At 43.3% G+C, this 16,410-nt stretch overlaps 1 protein-coding gene and 1 long non-coding RNA gene across 6 annotated transcripts in view; one reads left to right on the top strand and one right to left on the bottom strand.

The window, feature by feature from the left end:
• Positions 1-118: 118 nt before the first annotated feature.
• LOC108495193 lies at positions 119-2,719 on the top strand. Its single transcript, XR_001874024.1, has 3 exons — positions 119-700; positions 1,353-1,453; positions 2,632-2,719. It is a non-coding gene; the product is annotated as an uncharacterized LOC108495193 (long non-coding RNA).
• A 62-nt stretch (positions 2,720-2,781) lies between these two features.
• Positions 2,782-16,410, bottom strand: part of ABCC5 (ATP binding cassette subfamily C member 5) — a 46,019-nt gene continuing 32,390 nt past the window's right edge. For 4 of the 5 annotated variants that reach the window (XM_017810592.1, XM_017810593.1, XM_017810595.1 and 1 more), the window contains 13 exons: positions 15,650-15,796; positions 15,187-15,316; positions 14,489-14,642; positions 14,237-14,365; positions 12,769-12,955; positions 11,378-11,467; positions 8,963-9,152; positions 8,117-8,276; positions 7,612-7,690; positions 6,954-7,067; positions 6,153-6,317; positions 5,381-5,464; positions 2,782-3,235 (listed from right to left, as the gene is read on the bottom strand). In XM_017810592.1, coding sequence (XP_017666081.1) covers positions 3,080-3,235; positions 5,381-5,464; positions 6,153-6,317; positions 6,954-7,067; positions 7,612-7,690; positions 8,117-8,276; positions 8,963-9,152; positions 11,378-11,467; positions 12,769-12,955; positions 14,237-14,365; positions 14,489-14,642; positions 15,187-15,316; positions 15,650-15,796 — 1,785 coding nt within the window. In that variant the 3' untranslated portion in view covers positions 2,782-3,079. Of the gene's footprint in view, positions 3,236-3,919; positions 5,465-6,152; positions 6,318-6,953; positions 7,068-7,611; positions 7,691-8,116; positions 8,277-8,962; positions 9,153-11,377; positions 11,468-12,768; positions 12,956-14,236; positions 14,366-14,488; positions 14,643-15,186; positions 15,317-15,649; positions 15,797-16,410 lie in introns of those variants that run through there. The other variant, XM_017810594.1, reaches the window with a different exon arrangement.

Raw genomic sequence — 16,410 nt, 5'->3', positions numbered from 1 at the left:
CCCACGCGGAGCTCCTCTGCTTCCCCACACCCCCCAGACCACCGCCGCCTCCCCGGACACACCGATCCCAGCGCTCCTGCTCTGGGGAGGGCCCTTGGCACGGTCGCAGTGCCTCGCTGAGGTCACTCCTGTCCCCTCACAGCCGGCTCTGCCCCTCCGCACCGCCTGAACACTTCATTTTCACTGCCCCACTTGCCAGATCCACGACAAACACTCTCAAGCCCTCCACACTACGGCTCCCAGCCGGGCTGATCCTTGCACCCTCATCCCACCGGTACCTATTTTGGCCTCCTCCTTTCTGGTCACACCCCCACATGTAGCTCACAGGCTAACCCTAAAAAGCCTCCCTGTTCCCTGCAACCCATACACACTCTTTTTAAAAATCTTTTCCCTCCCATTATTGCCTGCCTCCAACTCTCACTCCAAACTGCCCCCAGAGCGCAGCTCACACATAATGGACTTTATTCTTCCCCAAATCCTCGAGGCAATCAGTCACACGCCATCCACTGCTGCCTTCCTAAATCGGAAAAGACAGAAACCACAAAATTATCAGCTTTGTACAATCGCTTGTTTCTCTGCATGGCAACAGCAGGAGTCAGCAAGCTGGGACGAAGGAGGTGTGCTGCAAGTAACTGTGATTTGCACTCCCTGCAGCCCAGGAGAGGCGTCCCGGTAATCAGCCCCATGTAGTGACACTTCTGTAAGTTATTTTCACTCCAATTTTCACTGTTACACTTTACCTACACCTCAGCTGCCTGGTGAGGCTCCAAGGCACATATTTTAGATGACACGGGAACATTTCTTACATGGTTGTGGCTTTACTGAACCCATAGTGGTACATTCTAAAAGCCTCCCAAGCCTTGCACTAACAACAGCATCTGCACCAAATTCCAGTTGAGTTTCCACTATGTTGTCATGCTGGAGGCAGAAACTGCGGCCTCAGCACAACGTGGCTGCAGTCACCGGCTGAAACAAGGGTCAAACAAATCACAATATCACCCTAGACAGACCTGAAGCTAAAGAAAACCTTTGTGTAATCACTCATATATAGTAGAACACATGCTACAGTTGCAGTAAAAAATAACAACGTAGCACTCAGGGAGGCTCTTTGGTTGCTGAGGGTAGTACAGCCACCCTATACCTTCTCAGTGTTCTTTCAAAGCACCTTCAAAAAGCAATTTTGTCTTTGGAATCCCCTTTGTAACTAAGAGAAACGTTTTGTCCTGCTATCTTTGTTCTCCACATCCTCCTTTAATAAATCAAATGTCCCGTGTATTTATCCTTCTGACACCTTCTCTCACTCACACCGGTTACCTTCTGAAAAAATTTGCCTTTCTCAACATTCTTTTCAGTGACGCATTGAGACTGCTTGATCTGGCTCTCACCTACAGGTGATGTGCAGAGCACAGCCCCAACAGCCTCGGGATCTGACCCTGTACAACCTTCCCCCCAGGTAAGGGTGAAGTCTCCTCAGGTGTTCAAGCCAGTACAACTTCAGGGACTGATTTTGGGCTTAATTACACCAGTCTAACTGCACATTAACTCCACTGGGTAATTTTAGAAGAATCCTACCTGTGTTTTGACTGAAGTCCCAAGCAAGTGCAATGTTTCCACTCATCAGACAGATGAGATGAGCAGGAAAATGTTGAAGAGGCTCTAAGCTTATGATAATGAATCAGGATTGGCCGCACTTTGGACAGAATAAGCAAAACTGATGCAATTTAAATTACAGAGAGCAATACAGCAACCAGTTATCCCAGGCAAATCTCTCTCCACTTGCACACCTGCTGGTCTTGGGCCACAGCCTTTGCTGTAATGTGTGTTGGTTGGGGCTGGGGTAGAGTGAATTTTCTTCACAGTAGCTGGTATCAGGCTGTATTTTGGGTTTGTGCTGAAAACAGTGTTGATAATTCAGGAATGTTGTAGCTGTTGCTGAGCAGTGCTTGCACAGAGCCAAGGCCATTTCTGCTCCTCACCCTCCTCACCCCACCCCACCAGCAAGGAGGCTGAGGGTGCTCAAGGAGATAGATGGGGACACACAGCAGGGACAGCTGACCCCAGCTGATCAAAGGGTTATTCCATATGGCATCTTAAAAGCTGAGGAAGAAGGAGGAAGGAGGGGACATTCAGAGTGATGTGTCTGTTTTCCCAAGTCACCATTACACATGATGGAGCCCTGCTTTCCGGGATATGGTTGAACACATGCCTGCCTGTGGAAAGTGGAGAATGAATGCCTTGTTTTGCTTTGCTTGCATGGATTTTGCTTTTCCTGTTACCTGTCTTGATCTCAACTCTCAAGTTTTCTAGTTTTTACCCTTCTGATTCTCTCCCCTACCTCACAGGACTGTGTGGGGCTTAGTTGCCAGCTGGGATTAAACAACAACAGAAGCATGTGCTATCTCCATGCTACTTTGGGTAGGATCGTTTTAAGGAAAGTCTGTCCCAATCCCAGTGTCTTATTCTACTCCGCATAGGATGAAGTCTTCTCTGGGATAACACACTATAAATTCTACAGCACAATCCAATTCCTGAAAATTTCAATCATCATCATCAACCTCTTGTAGAATGCTTCAAAGATACAGATATTTCAGTCTCATTTGTAAATATTGATGTTTCTTCCTTCCATTTCAGTGACAGGGCCTCAGGCCAGGCCTCAACTTGCTCCTCTGATGCAGGATGAAAGCCAGTAAAAAAATTACAGCTACCCATGTGAACAGCAATACTTCAGTAAGTCTGTGAGACAAGTGCCAAGTGAAGCAGAGAAGCGATTACAACAGAAAGAACGTTTCCCTCTGGCAGTCTCTGTCTTTAATTCCAAAATAACAGTTGTGCAGCCAAGATTTAACAAAATGGTTGAGCTAATCCCTGCTGTCCACAGGTTACTGTTCACCTGCTCCATCACAGGTCCTTGTCTGACACCTTGTTGAGCTATTTCAGCTCACCAAAGCAGCAGGAAAGATTCAGCTCTTTAGGAGACCATGACTGGGAAGCAGCAGTTGGTGCAGTGAATGCTGAGCGTGGTTTCCTCTCATACCTATGCTAGTCACAGTCAGCACCTACTGAAAAGAGCAGCCCCACTTCACCTCCCTTCCAGCTGTGCCTTTCTGTCTCCTTCTTTGTACAGCATTCCTGCTTTTGGAGGGTGAACTTTCTGCAACTTAGCTTTCTGAACTGGGTCACTGCTGGACCACACAAGAGACACTCCTGCATCGGGAAAGGAGGAGGAACTCCCAGCCTGGAAGAAGAAGGAGGATAAGATCAGGATGGCTCCCCTTCTGCCCAGACTGCCATTAGCTCAGCCTTAGCTGCAAAACGAAGCCACACACTGACCCCAGCAGGACTCAAGAACTAAGTGCATTAGCCCACTTCCTTCAAGGGAAATCCTGAAGTTCATGGGGTAAACTCAAGGCCTGTGAGCAGGGTAAGGTCTGTGCCAGTTAATTCTTGCTTAGGACAAGAGTTAAGAACAATCACAACAAATGATGTTTTTTTGTGCTGTTTTCAAGCTATATTCCAAGCTCTGCTAAAGCCACAGTTTGCCTGTGGTACTGGTAGGTAGAAATGCTTGTTACTGTGACTGCAGAAATGTGACACTATAAACAGTACCATTTGAAAGTAAAGAAAATGGAAAATCTGAGCCTAAGAAGGATCTTCTGATTCCATCTGACCTCAGCCCTTCTACTTGGCTTAAAAACTTGCACTATAAATTATTACTCCCTTTACTACTCAACATACAAGTATTGTAAGCCATCCTCATGCTGGAGAGCACACTTTTAAAGAAACACCTCTACTCTGAAGAAAGATCAAACCACGGCGTATGACCAGAAAAAAACCCCAAACCAGCCTGCAAACCTGTCCCCCAGGGCTCAAAAAGGTGAGAAGTCATTTATATGCCCAAAACAAACCACTTAAGCCAATAAAATTTACAAAACCCAAAATAGTTTTATTTACTTTTCAGATTTCTGCCTCAATGAGACATTTTGCAAACATGCTAAGGCTACAAAATGTCCAAGTTGACAAAGACATGCAACGCTGACCATTCAATAAGTCACAGCTATTATAGGAGCAACCGTGTCCCCCTGGGCCACAGGTCCCAAAAATGGGGATGGTGTACAGTGATCATGGCAATGCACTACGCAGGACCCAGTAACCTGAGGTAGGTCATTTACAGTAAGAAAACCATGTCCTACACCAGTGTTACATCCTGATCAACAGGAACCTGTTTAAGGTTCCAGAAGACGTGGGGTCGAGGACTGCTTCCTTAACAAGTGTGCAGTAAAGGAACAGGAAATATTGATGTTGTTTAATTTTAGTATAAGTGAGCAGAACAAAGAGTTAGTGTTACCCATGCCAGTGAAAGCCAACCTAAACCTCTGAGGAGTGTTAGCAGCTTCAAGGTAAAGGAGTCAGTCAGCTCAAGCAACTCTGGAAAGGCTTTCCTGCTACCACACAGGGCATGATTTGAACCTTATGATTAATTTGTCACAGATCATTCCACGAACAGTTAGATTTTGGTTGTGTTAGATCAGCGAAGCAGGAAGAGCTTGGGCTTGCTTGCATTAAAATAAACTCTGCTGATACAGTAAGAAATACTGTGTCAGGACACTGAGAAAATACAAGGCCTTAATGTGACCCAGGAGTGATTCTCCACTCAGATCACTAAAAACCCTGCTTTGGAAAAGCATCATGGGAAGCAGCAGCCGCTGCCGTGGTGAACATTAGCGATGCTCCAAATAGCTTTGATAAATTACAATGCAATAGTTACACCACAGAGCTCTTCTCTGCTGCGCTAGACAAAGATGTGACAATAAAGGACACTATTGCAAAGCTTCACTTCCACTCAGACACACAGAAAATCCGGCACTAGGAAAAGACGAACTGTAAGAGACAAAACGGTGTCTGATACAGTCCGATAACAAAGCCAGATCTCTGGTACCATAAACTGTACAAAAATGATAGAAAAGAATATGCACTGCTATTAACACAGTGCTTATTTTAATATAAAATAAACAGCTTACATTTCCACTGTAAATATAGGCTATATACAGAATATGTATAGATATAGCTACATGTATAAAGCTTCATTATAGGCCTCTGATACATTTATAACTATGGCTCCCTGAGCCATTTGTAGAGTGCATTTAATAACAAAAAATTAGTAATATGGAATAAATACAATAATAAAAACATGAAGAGTTCTTCTGACATGGTTTTAAAAACTCTCTGGCTTGACACATTGTGCTAAAAATTAAAAGATGAAAAGGCAATAATCTGCTTGGAGGAGGAGGAGGAGGAGGGAGAGCTGGCCTGCCACAGGCAGGGAGTGTAGCTCTCCAAAATTAAAGTGACTTTGCCCTGAATTTTAGCCCTTGACAGCAACCTTGTTCTCCGCAGCAGCAAACATAGCATAGAAGCGCGAGTTCTCATTGGCCAGAAGGGCAGACGGCGTGTCGAATTCCACAACCTAAAAGCAAACAAGGCACGTAAAGTATGTCAGTAAAATCCAGCAGAAAATGGATTCCTACCCCTTGGACTTGTGACATGGTAGTAAAGAATCAAAAACACAGCATTCATCTTTCGATTAGACAACAGGCAGTGAAAGTATGTGTGTTTATGGACACATACTGTAACCTGGAATGCTTTGGACTGGCTCAAACATTGGAACTAACTCACAGGAAGCAACCTCTGATGGCTCTGGCAGAGGCAGATTCTATGGGCTTTTGCCTTCTCTACCTTTAAGAGTCTTGCCCACTATTCTTGCACTTAACTGCTTGTGGCTCCCAAATGGAAGCCTGAAAATAGGTTAAACATCTGTCATGGACCTGCTTGATGGCACAAGGCTTCATGAAAGTAATGGGAAACGACCACTAAGTCCCAGAGATGTAGGTTAATTCTGAGACAAATGGAGATTTGAAAACACTTTTAAAGACAGACTGTTACTCTATGATACTTTCTTGGAGTGTAAAAGATATTTTGCCCTCTGATCTTGTCACAGTCAGGCAGCAACTGCTTGTGTTGGAGTATTTTACCAAGGATGTGAATGAACACAGAGGATTTCCCACCCTGTAATGCTAGCTGTTGCCCCAGTTCAGCCTGCACACATGGCATCGCCAGGCAACAGGGGCTGCAGCAACAGAAGCCTTCCTGCTCACCTGTCCTTGTGTTAGCACCATGATCCGATCACAGCCCAGTACCGTGTGCAGGCGATGAGCAATTGTTAACATAGTGCAGTCAGCAAACGCCTCTCTGATGGTCTCCTGAATCAGTAGGTCTGTTTCTGTGTCCATAGCAGCTGTTGCTTCATCAAGGATCAATATCTGAAAGCAGCACAGAATCCTGGCTGTTACTCATAGTCATGCTTTCCCTCCCTAAACATAAAAATACGTAGAGTGGACAGAATTGCCATGGCCAAGAGTTGTCACAACTGGCAATCCTTACAGAGTTGTGGTCACAAAGGTAGTTTTCACAAACACTCTTTCAGTTTTCTTGATGTAATTGCCTTCAAAATTACCCTATAGATCACACTTGCTTTCATCTTTCTCACTGTAATTATTGTTTGTCTTCTATTTCTGTAAAACCTTTCACTTTGCTGGCACAGCATGATCCCAAATTCCATTTGTAGATCACATTTTAGTGGAGTACCACGTAGATGGAAAAAAACTTGGCTCACACTCACAAAAAAGTGGAAGAAGGAAAAAATCTGATGCTCACCACTAACAGGACACTGAAGAAATTATCAGACCAGTCTGACACACTATTGTTAACACTGGCAAGCAGTGCCTTTCCAATGGCAGGACATTACAGGAGCTCACAGCTGGCTACAAATGCCTTCCTAGTTGTTCTAACCTAATCTAATCATTGATGTGATTCCTCTGGCAGAATCTGGCACAGAAAGGCTTGTTCATTCCTATCAGTTTGATATCTCCAGCTGTTTCTCTCATTGTTGTGCTCACCTTGCAGCGACGCAGTAGAGCTCTAGCTATGCACAGTAACTGTCTCTCCCCAACAGAAAAGTTTTCCCCGTTTTCCATTACTTCTGAATCAAGTTTCATAGGTAGCTGTGCAACCTGTGGGGGAAGGAAAAGGCAAAAAATCTTAGAGCATTGCACAAAATCTTATAAACATAAATACAGATCTCCTGATAATCTTTGTTATCAAGAGAAGAGAGTGAACCTAGTGCCTGCAGGAATTCCTGCAGCCTGTGTTCCATAGCTATATGTGCCACTTGACTTACAAGTTCAGTATAAACATGCACATGTGACATGCACACTCACAAATATAAGTGCAGAATGCACACCTAAGGCATATATAGAAAAATATCACTTGAAGGGTAAAAATATCACTGGAAACGTTTTAACACCTTAAGAATCCCTGTGATGAAGCAGCACTCTGCTATGCTATTGACTAAAAAGAGTACAGACACAGAATACAGCATGTTCTCAAAAAAAACCTCAACACAGTCTGATAAAATAGTGGGGAAAAAGAAAAATCAGTCAAATAAAGCATTGAAAATGAGGGGGGAGAAAGCTTTATCTAAAGTAGCTACTAACAGAATATGTTGGTTTAGAAACCAAATACAAACATGTATCTCACAGGGCACATGATACTTACACACTCCTTCATATGAGTTCTTTCCAAAGCAGCCCAGATTTGCTCCTCACTGTACTGATTGAAAGGATCCAAGTTCGATCTGGAAGGGGAGGCAGAAAACAACCAGAATTTTAACTCAGCAATGAATGGCAAACCAGCAGTGTGCTAATTCATCCAGACAGATGATTCACATCTAGCCTTCCAACGACAGAGTTTCCTTGCCAAGGAAATCAGATGTTCCCAGCACACTGGCGTTAGAAGAGACAAAGAACAAGAGTAGCGATGGAAGACAAAGATAAAAAAACTTCAACCAAATATAAAGGGAAAGCAAGACTTTGCAAAGAGGATGATCACACACAGTGCTGACCTGGGCCAGTTAAAATCATTTAGCTCTGATTTTTTTGTTTCAAAACCAGAGCAGAAGCTAGGATGCCTGAGAGCTATCACCTCAACAGGCACCTATTTGAGTTCAGGTATAAGCTGATAGATTGCTCGATCCTTCTTGCCTTCTTATAGTTTGACTAACCTCACAGTGCCACTGAACAGCACGGGTTCCTGAGGGATTATGGAGAGTTTGCTTCGAAGATCTGCCAAACCAATGTCATTTATTTTCACTCCATCAATTTTAATGCAGCCTCCAGACAGCTCAACGAGACGAAAGAGTGCCATTCCAAGGGAAGACTTCCCTAAAAAGGAGACAGGAAAAACAATACTGCTGTTCATACAGAGTCATGGCAGTTTCCAGATGAAATAGATTTTTAAAAGCTGTCCATGTGTAAGAAAAGTATTTTAAACTACCATAAAGTCCTGGCAAGCAATCCCAGGGTTTAAATTTGTAAGCAATTGTAGGGGCAGCTCTTAATCTCTCCTCACAGAAGCCACCCCACCCTCACTGCCAAAACCTGGCCATGTAAACCCAATACAGCATTATTAATTACTTATTTTGAATCTACATTTTGGAGTTTATTTAGGTCATCTCACAAACAGAGGTTTTGATTCTTCCCAGTACAGACTTCTAAGATAGTTTATAGCTAAACCTGGCTGCAGCATCAGTACAAAAAACTTCAAGAGTCAAATAAGCTGCAATGAACGCAGGTAACATTCTGTGCTGCTAAGTAGTTTGGGGAGTTAAACATAATGAACATACTGGCTCAAGCATAGTAGGATATCACTCTGCTTTAAATGGAAACTTATTTTCACTATTGTTTACAGGTATCTTCCTTATGTATGCACATGAACAGAATCCACCACTGAGACTGCTGGACTAGTCCTGTGCAACCAACAGTTTATCCAAAAACAGGAGAACCAATATTACTGACCCAATCTATTCTTTTAAAGTGGTAATTTAACTCTGCTGAGCGCTTTTCCTTACCTGAGCCTGTCCTTCCCACAATGCCAATCTTTTCCTTCGGTTTGATGGTAAAGGACACTTTTTTAAGTACTAGAGGGAGGTTCTCTCGGTACCGCATCTCTGCATTTTCGAAAACAACTTCACCTTCCTGCGGCCAGTCCAGAGGAGGAGTTTTATTCTTAATTCGAGCAGGAGCTTCCAGGGAAAGTGTCTTTTAAAACAAAAAAAAAAAAAATTCAGAGAAGTTCAGTTTCCAGTAAACAAACCACCAGAAAGGAAAACTATCAGCTGCAGCTTTCAGCAGTTCCTCCCTGCAGACTCAGCCCAGATCAGTTTATGGCAGTTTCATGACAAGCTGTGTGGCTGAATGTGGGCCCAGCGGATCAGGAGTTTGCTGTGTTACACTGACCACTGCCTCAATAATGACATCAGTCCTTTTATACAACAATGTCTTTCATCACTGGAATTCAAAATGTATTTTAGGCCTATTATTTATCAGCACAATCCTATTGAGTTTTGTGTCACTCTAAAGGCTGGATGCGGAATCTGCTGCATTTCTATGCCTCATTTGCTGTGCTGTGCCAGTGTCACCTCCATTGATCCTGACATAGAAGAGAATGCCCAAGTGACACATTGTATAAATGTCACCCTTTTCCTTCTCCTCCTCATTTTCCCCTGTCCCATTAAATCACTGAATCAGTCGCCCCCTTCCATCTTGCTCACTTTTGCTATTTTATTCTGCTCCCTAATAGGTCCCTCACTGAGCAGTTCACCGACTAAACAGAAAAGCAGAACCTCTGAAAGCCAAACACAAGCCCTTATAACATGTTTAGAGTGAAGTCAAGGTCACTTTCCCATATTTGGCACAAGCAGCCTCAAAGAATGGCAGAAATCAAGTCGTGGGATTCACCTTGAATAACTTACAAAGTAAAATCTCCAAATGAACCAGGCCCTGACAACTCCTTTATAGTCTCTACAAAAGAGAGATCTCTACAAATGCTATAAAATAGCATTTCTGGAGTGTGATCTTTCTCATTCTAATATAAATACTTAGAGCAGGTAATAAATTGCCCTCTGGAGATACCCATTTCCTACACTGACCATTGAGAGATCCCTCAAGGACTGTTCGTGGACATGTGCAGCATCTAGTTAGAGGCAGATTAATTGTACCCCAGGGGGTTGAGAAAAACAGCCATCTGCTACAACAGTGCTCCAGTTCTTTGAGCTTGGTCCATAACAGCACCTCAAACCCTCACTGAAAAAAGCCAACCCTGGGCCTTGGTAAGACCCAGGACTTGCACATTGTTCCACTGCTCACCCACCCCTTCGCTTCAGCTTCAAACTAGTTTTATAGTTTCATAATAAAAATCACAGATAGTGTTGCCCTGACACTGATATGAAATTATAGACATAAGACATAATTTTTAAAAACCCCAAACAGCCTACAACCGTAGGTTTTGCAGTTTAAGGCCTGCCAGTGATAAACCCATCCCAGCCCAGCGAAAGATAACAGGCAGTATTTGGCACAGTTGTCAGCTTGTGTAGTCACCAAGTCTTCCATACACAGAAATTTTCTACTTAGATGCCACAAGAGGATTTATTTATTTAACTGGGGGACTGGGCAGGTTGGGGGTTTTCTTGTCTTCAGATTAAATCCACAGGCTACAAAAATTCTACAAATATCAAGATTTACCAAACAGATGGAGATATCTCCCTCTGAAGTTCACAGGGAACATTCAGTGACAAAGCCTTTCACCTCACAGACCAGACCCAGTAGAGGGCTTTCCCCTGGCTGCACTTTCCCCACTGACCTATGCCCTGTTCTGCACACACAAATCCTAGTTACAAAGAAAGAGTCACAGATAATCAAAACAGCTCGCTAAGCATTTAGCCTGGCATACTTCTCATGTTTAGCTGAGCACATTTGTTGTGTTTCCAACAAGAGCAATTCCTTGATTTTTCAAGCATACAGAAATATGTTATGTAAGACAGCTTGGAAAAAGTAATATGCTTATTAGGATGTAGCAGAATTACACGTAGATAAAGTAAGTTATCTGTGTTTAAATGAAGGAGTTCCATTACGTTTGGAATGACGGATGCCAGAAAACCATCCTTTTGCCGTAAGATATTGTATTGAACCCCCAGTTGCCCCTTTCACACGCTCCACTCTTTACTGAGAGTGCCAGAAAACTTTCAATATCCTTATGTAACTCCAGTGGCGCCTGTAAGCTTAGTTACCTACCAGCTCTTGGGCCATTCATCCCACCAGTGCTTACATATGTGCTTCATAAAGCAAACTCACTCTGCAGTATTACAGCACAAGCATTAGTGCCCTTACAAGATCAGAAGCACAGATTCTGTACTAAGGCAGATTATGGCAGCATAACAAGCAACAAGAGATTTCACAACAGGCAGTTGAATGAGTTACAGTCCTACCTTGATATAGTGGTCAATCCTCTCCACCGAGGTGAAGCGAGCTTCTGTCTCTGAAGCAAGTCTGACTGTAAACTGGAATAAGCCTGTCAGCTGAAGAAACGAAAGACAACAAACACGAATTTTTAGATAGCTGTGATTTATTATTGAATTGAAAGATGAACCTACTGGACAGTGCAGCCAGCAGGACCAGGGCAATGACCAACCCCTCATACTTGGCACTGGTGACACCACATCTTAAATCCTGAGTTCACTTTTGGGCCCCTCACTACAAAACAGACACTGAGGTGCTGGAGCATGTCCAGAGAAGGGCAGTGGAGCTGGTGACAGGTCTGGAGCACAAAACCTGGGAGGAGTAGCTGAGAGAGCTGGGGGTGTTCAGTCTGAAGAAAACATGGCCTAGGGAGGACCTTCTCACTCTCTCCCACCACCTGAAAAGAGGTTATGGCCAGGTCGGGGTTAGTCTCTTCTCCCAAGTAAGAAGTGATAAGACAACAGGAAATGGCCTCAGGTTGTGCCAGGGGATGTTTAGATTGGATATTAGGAAACATTTCTTAACTGAAAGGGTTGTCAGGCACTGAATAGGCCAACCAGGGAAGTGGTAGACTCCACCAACCCTGGAGATATTTAAAGACATGTAAATGTGGCACGTGGGAACATAGTTTAGTGGTGGGCTTGGCAGTGCTGGGCTAAACAGTTGGACTCAATGGTCTTAGAGGTCTTTTCCAACCAAAATGATTCTAGGACATTTGATACAAGTACTCTTGGCACTGGGCACCATATAACTAAGGTGTTCAAGCAAGTTAATGTAACAGTTGATTTTAGAATAATCATAATTTATGAACCACTTGAGAAACCAGCAGCTTAGAAACGTTTCCCAAGAGCAACAGCTTTAAGTACGAGCTGCCTAAGCTTTTTAATTTCACCTCACTACCACGAGGAGGCAGAAGAGGCCAAACAGCAGGTCCAACACCAGCACTCCAAGCCTGCAGCTTCTCTGACTCAGCGCTGAATGCTGTTTGCTGTGAGAACACGCTGCAGGCAATACATTAAAATATTAGTTTGGCACGTGTCTGATGTACCATCAATCCTATCTCTGGAAATATCCAAGAAAATTGCAATTTTCAGCATATGCTTCAAACAGTTTCTACTTCTTTGCTTAAAAAGAAGCAGCTTGCCAGAACAATAGCCTTAAGAACATAGGCTCCTCAGAATTTGTAATTTGACTGCTAAAGGTCATGACTCTGAATTGCTTTCCCTTGCATTACCCAAAGAGGTAATAGTACATTCTTCCATTCTAGTGCATTAAGTTTTAAATGATGTGTTTCTTTTACCTATTAGCAATATCTATATTAAATGAGAAATTCAATATTACAGTATGTGGACACACTCACCTGTACAGCATATGAGATAGCCAGCCCAGCATAGGCAGGAGGGATCTGGCCATGCATTAAGACAATCATAAGGCCAGTGGTTGTGATAAGAGCAATGCTGATAATGTCCAGCCTCACAGCCAGCCAGCGCATCGCACAGCTGAACAGGTAAAACGGCGCCTGATTGTCATCCAGGAGCTCCTGGTACCTGAAACAGATACAGGAAAGGTTAGCAGACTCCATGAGCCTGGTGTTCTACAGATACCTCCAGTATCAGAGTTCAGGATAGGAAGGCTTATCATGGACAAAGTCTCAAACCAGGCCACGAAAGCAGGGTTTGCAAACTTCCCTGAGTAATGTCAGATATGGACTTAGCTCAAACTCTCAAAAGACACATCACCGAGTCTCTCTGCGTACAACAATAAATTATACCAGGGTGAATCAAAATCAGGGACATTACATGCACTTTCAGCACAACTTCACCTATGCAAGACACTCCAGAAGATGTTCATTGGCTACATATTACTCCATGGCTAACAGCAGCAGTGCTTCAGAATATGTTATTTTATACACAAGTATAAAAACAAAGTCTTGATAGAACTGGTGACACTAACTAAAACACATCAGTAACCCCTTAATTTACAATCCTGATACTGCAGAGCTGAGAAAGTATACTTAAGGAGAGACTCTTAAGAGATTCACAAAGCCAGTAACTAGATTTTCTGATCATCCAACTCAATCACTGTTGCACATTTGTGCAGTGCCTTAGTGCTCAAGCAACCAGCAATGCCAAGGGACTGCTATTTGCCTTTCCAGAGCTTCTGTGGCAATTCTCCCTGCACTCCCACGCTCTCGGTCTCGTGACTTTGCACCTGCAAAACCCTGATACTGTTACAGCAGGTTCTCATGGGAAGCAAATGCCACTTACGTGAGAATGTTTTGCTTTCCCTCACTAACATTTGTTTTGAATATTTTAGTTTATACTGGAGAAAACCAAGCACAGAGCACAAGGTGGCCACAGATCACTGAAATAACTGATAGATACTCTCCAATTACACACGTGCATGGAGACAAACAGCTCATCAATACTCCCACTGAGGTTTGGTTAGCATGCCTTAGGTAATGCTAATAACATCACAAGGAGAAACAACCCACAGACCGTATGAGCAGGACCTGATGAAAAGCACATACTAGTAAGGGAAAAGCATGGTCAAAAAGTTGTCCTCTCCATTACCATTGCCACCTGCTGCACTGCAGAGAACTCCAGAGGAAGCTGTTCACCTGGGACCCCACCACTATTCTTCCCACTTGGTTACTGGGGAGTTTTCCCTTCTTCTTGTTCTCCCTCATTTTTTCCCAGAAAAGTAACTTTCACTCTCAGAACTAATGATGCCATCAGCTATAGACCCCATTAATAAATCTTTCTGAATGCCAACCTGTTGCACCCTGCTTTATGCTCCACCACCCTCAGATAGATATCTAGACTGACCTGTGCAGAAATTCCTGCCCTTTGTGGTAGGCATGGATTGTAGAGAGACCCTGGATGCTAGATGTAATGTGAGACAGGAATGGAGACTGTGTGATGTTGTCCAGACGCTTGAGCTCCCGAATAAAGACTCTGGAAGGAAAGAAGCACTTTAAGTGACGTGTAAAACTACCATATGCCAACCACTACATTGCTGCACATGTACTTGAAGGTCAAAGTAGCTGTACTTTCAGTCAAAGCAGCTGATGCACTTACCTAGACACAACATGCAGAACTGTGAACAGGACAATGAGGGGCCCCACTGCCACCAGGAACCAGGGGAAAACCCCAGAAATCACCCCCACACAGAAGAACACAAGGATGACGTTCTGGATGAACATTTCCGCTTGAAATGGCAAACGAACATCAACTGAAAAAGATGGAGGGAAGAGAGGGAGATTTTGAGTACAGAAAGCTAAAACAACCTAGATAGAGCAATTCGGTCCAGCTGTACATCATCATTGACAAGGACAGTGATTTCATGGCTTATTCAAATTAAAAATGTACATTTTCATTAGGGTGCTTTTACCCTGTGAGCTGCTGGTAGTCTTTCCAATTATTCCCATTTGCAGAAATAGCACTGATGGAACTCTGACCTAATTACCACCAGTGCTGCACATCAGCTTCACCCTGATGTTTTAGGTCACCCCTGCATTAACTGCTAAGAGCCTGTGTGCAGTCTGTAGGTACAACAGCAGCTGCACATTTTCTTCTTTATAAGAGAATGGACAGACCTGAAACATCAGCTGCCTTCTATCATCATAACTCAGGTACATCCCAATTCCAGCTCTGTCTATTACAAGTACACATTTCCTATAGGGTACAATGACCCAAACAGCAAGAGACTGGAGAGTATTCAGGAATTAACTGGGAGGTCTGAATGAGGGATTTACAGCACACACAGTAAGAGATACCTTCATCCATGTCTTTGGAAAACCTGTTGAGAATCCTTCCAGTGGGTGTAGTGTCAAAGAACTTCATGGGACTACGCAGAATTCGTCGGAAAAGCTCGTCATGGAGCCTTGAGGATGCTCTGAGAGTTCCCTGACAATGCAGAAAACATCGCAGTGTTATAATGGGGTGTTTGCATTCCTGTCACTGCATCTCCTCTGGCCACCAAAACATTCTGCTCAGTTTCTCTGTCTAACCATTGGGGGTTTCTTATTGCCTTCTGTGCTTCCAAACAACAGAAAGAAGTTCTTAATTTGGGCAGAAGTTTAGCAGAAAGCATGGTGCAGCCCCAAGAGATGACACAGAAAAACCATGCTTGACTTCTGGTTCAAAAGTCTCTCTTGGGAGGTGACCAAAGAACCACAGTGACAGCAATATACAGGAGCAGAAGGAAGGGGGGATAATAAAACCAGCATTGGCACATACCTTTACAAAGACCACACCACGAACAGCTTTCAGGATCAACATAACTGCCATAGACAGTGCATAGATGCCAGCATAGTAATGCATGTGAGGGTTATCTTTCATACTGCTGCTTATGACAGTTTCATTTCCCAAAGTCACAGTGGTGTTCTGCAGAAAAATCAAGGTTTCAGTGGTTAGCTGAGTCAAGGACTAAGCATATACACATTACACGAGGTAGAATTTTACTGTCTTGTGTCCTCTCCCACCATTTTTGATATTTCTTCTTTAAAGTACTTCAGTGACCTTTGAACACTTCTGCAATTTTTCCCTGGCAGAGACACCCAACTTGCAGATTTGTAACCCTTGGACTTTTTCCTACTATGTCTTTCAAAATACTACCACAATATCTACTTCATTTGATTCCTAATCTCTCATTTCACACTTATTTCTTGTGTTCTTCTGAACAATGCTAGATATTTGCATACTTCCATTCTCACTACCACAGCAATATTCACCTTGGATAAGTTGAGTCTTCTAACTGTTTTCTGCCAGTATGTAGTAAATTCTTTAAGGTCACACTGTCATGCATTTTCATTCTCTCTTCTTATTTTTCATCTTTGAGAATATTTAAGGACCCCTCATTGCTTATTTTAATATTGTTGGCCATCTGCACTTCATTATTTAATCTCTGAGGTTATTAGCTTGCTCTCTGCATCCCCACTAAAAAGTCTTGCAATTACATGTAAATGCAGCAAGACTTGCAATCAAAGCCCTTAGAGTGG

The sequence above is a fragment of the Lepidothrix coronata genome, unplaced genomic scaffold (assembly GCF_001604755.1).
Source record: "Lepidothrix coronata isolate B3197 unplaced genomic scaffold, Lepidothrix_coronata-1.0 Scaffold29, whole genome shotgun sequence".
Taxonomy (NCBI): Eukaryota; Metazoa; Chordata; class Aves; order Passeriformes; family Pipridae; genus Lepidothrix; species Lepidothrix coronata.
Note: the sequence above shows the minus strand (reverse complement) of the source record. Positions and strands in the feature narration are given on the sequence as shown.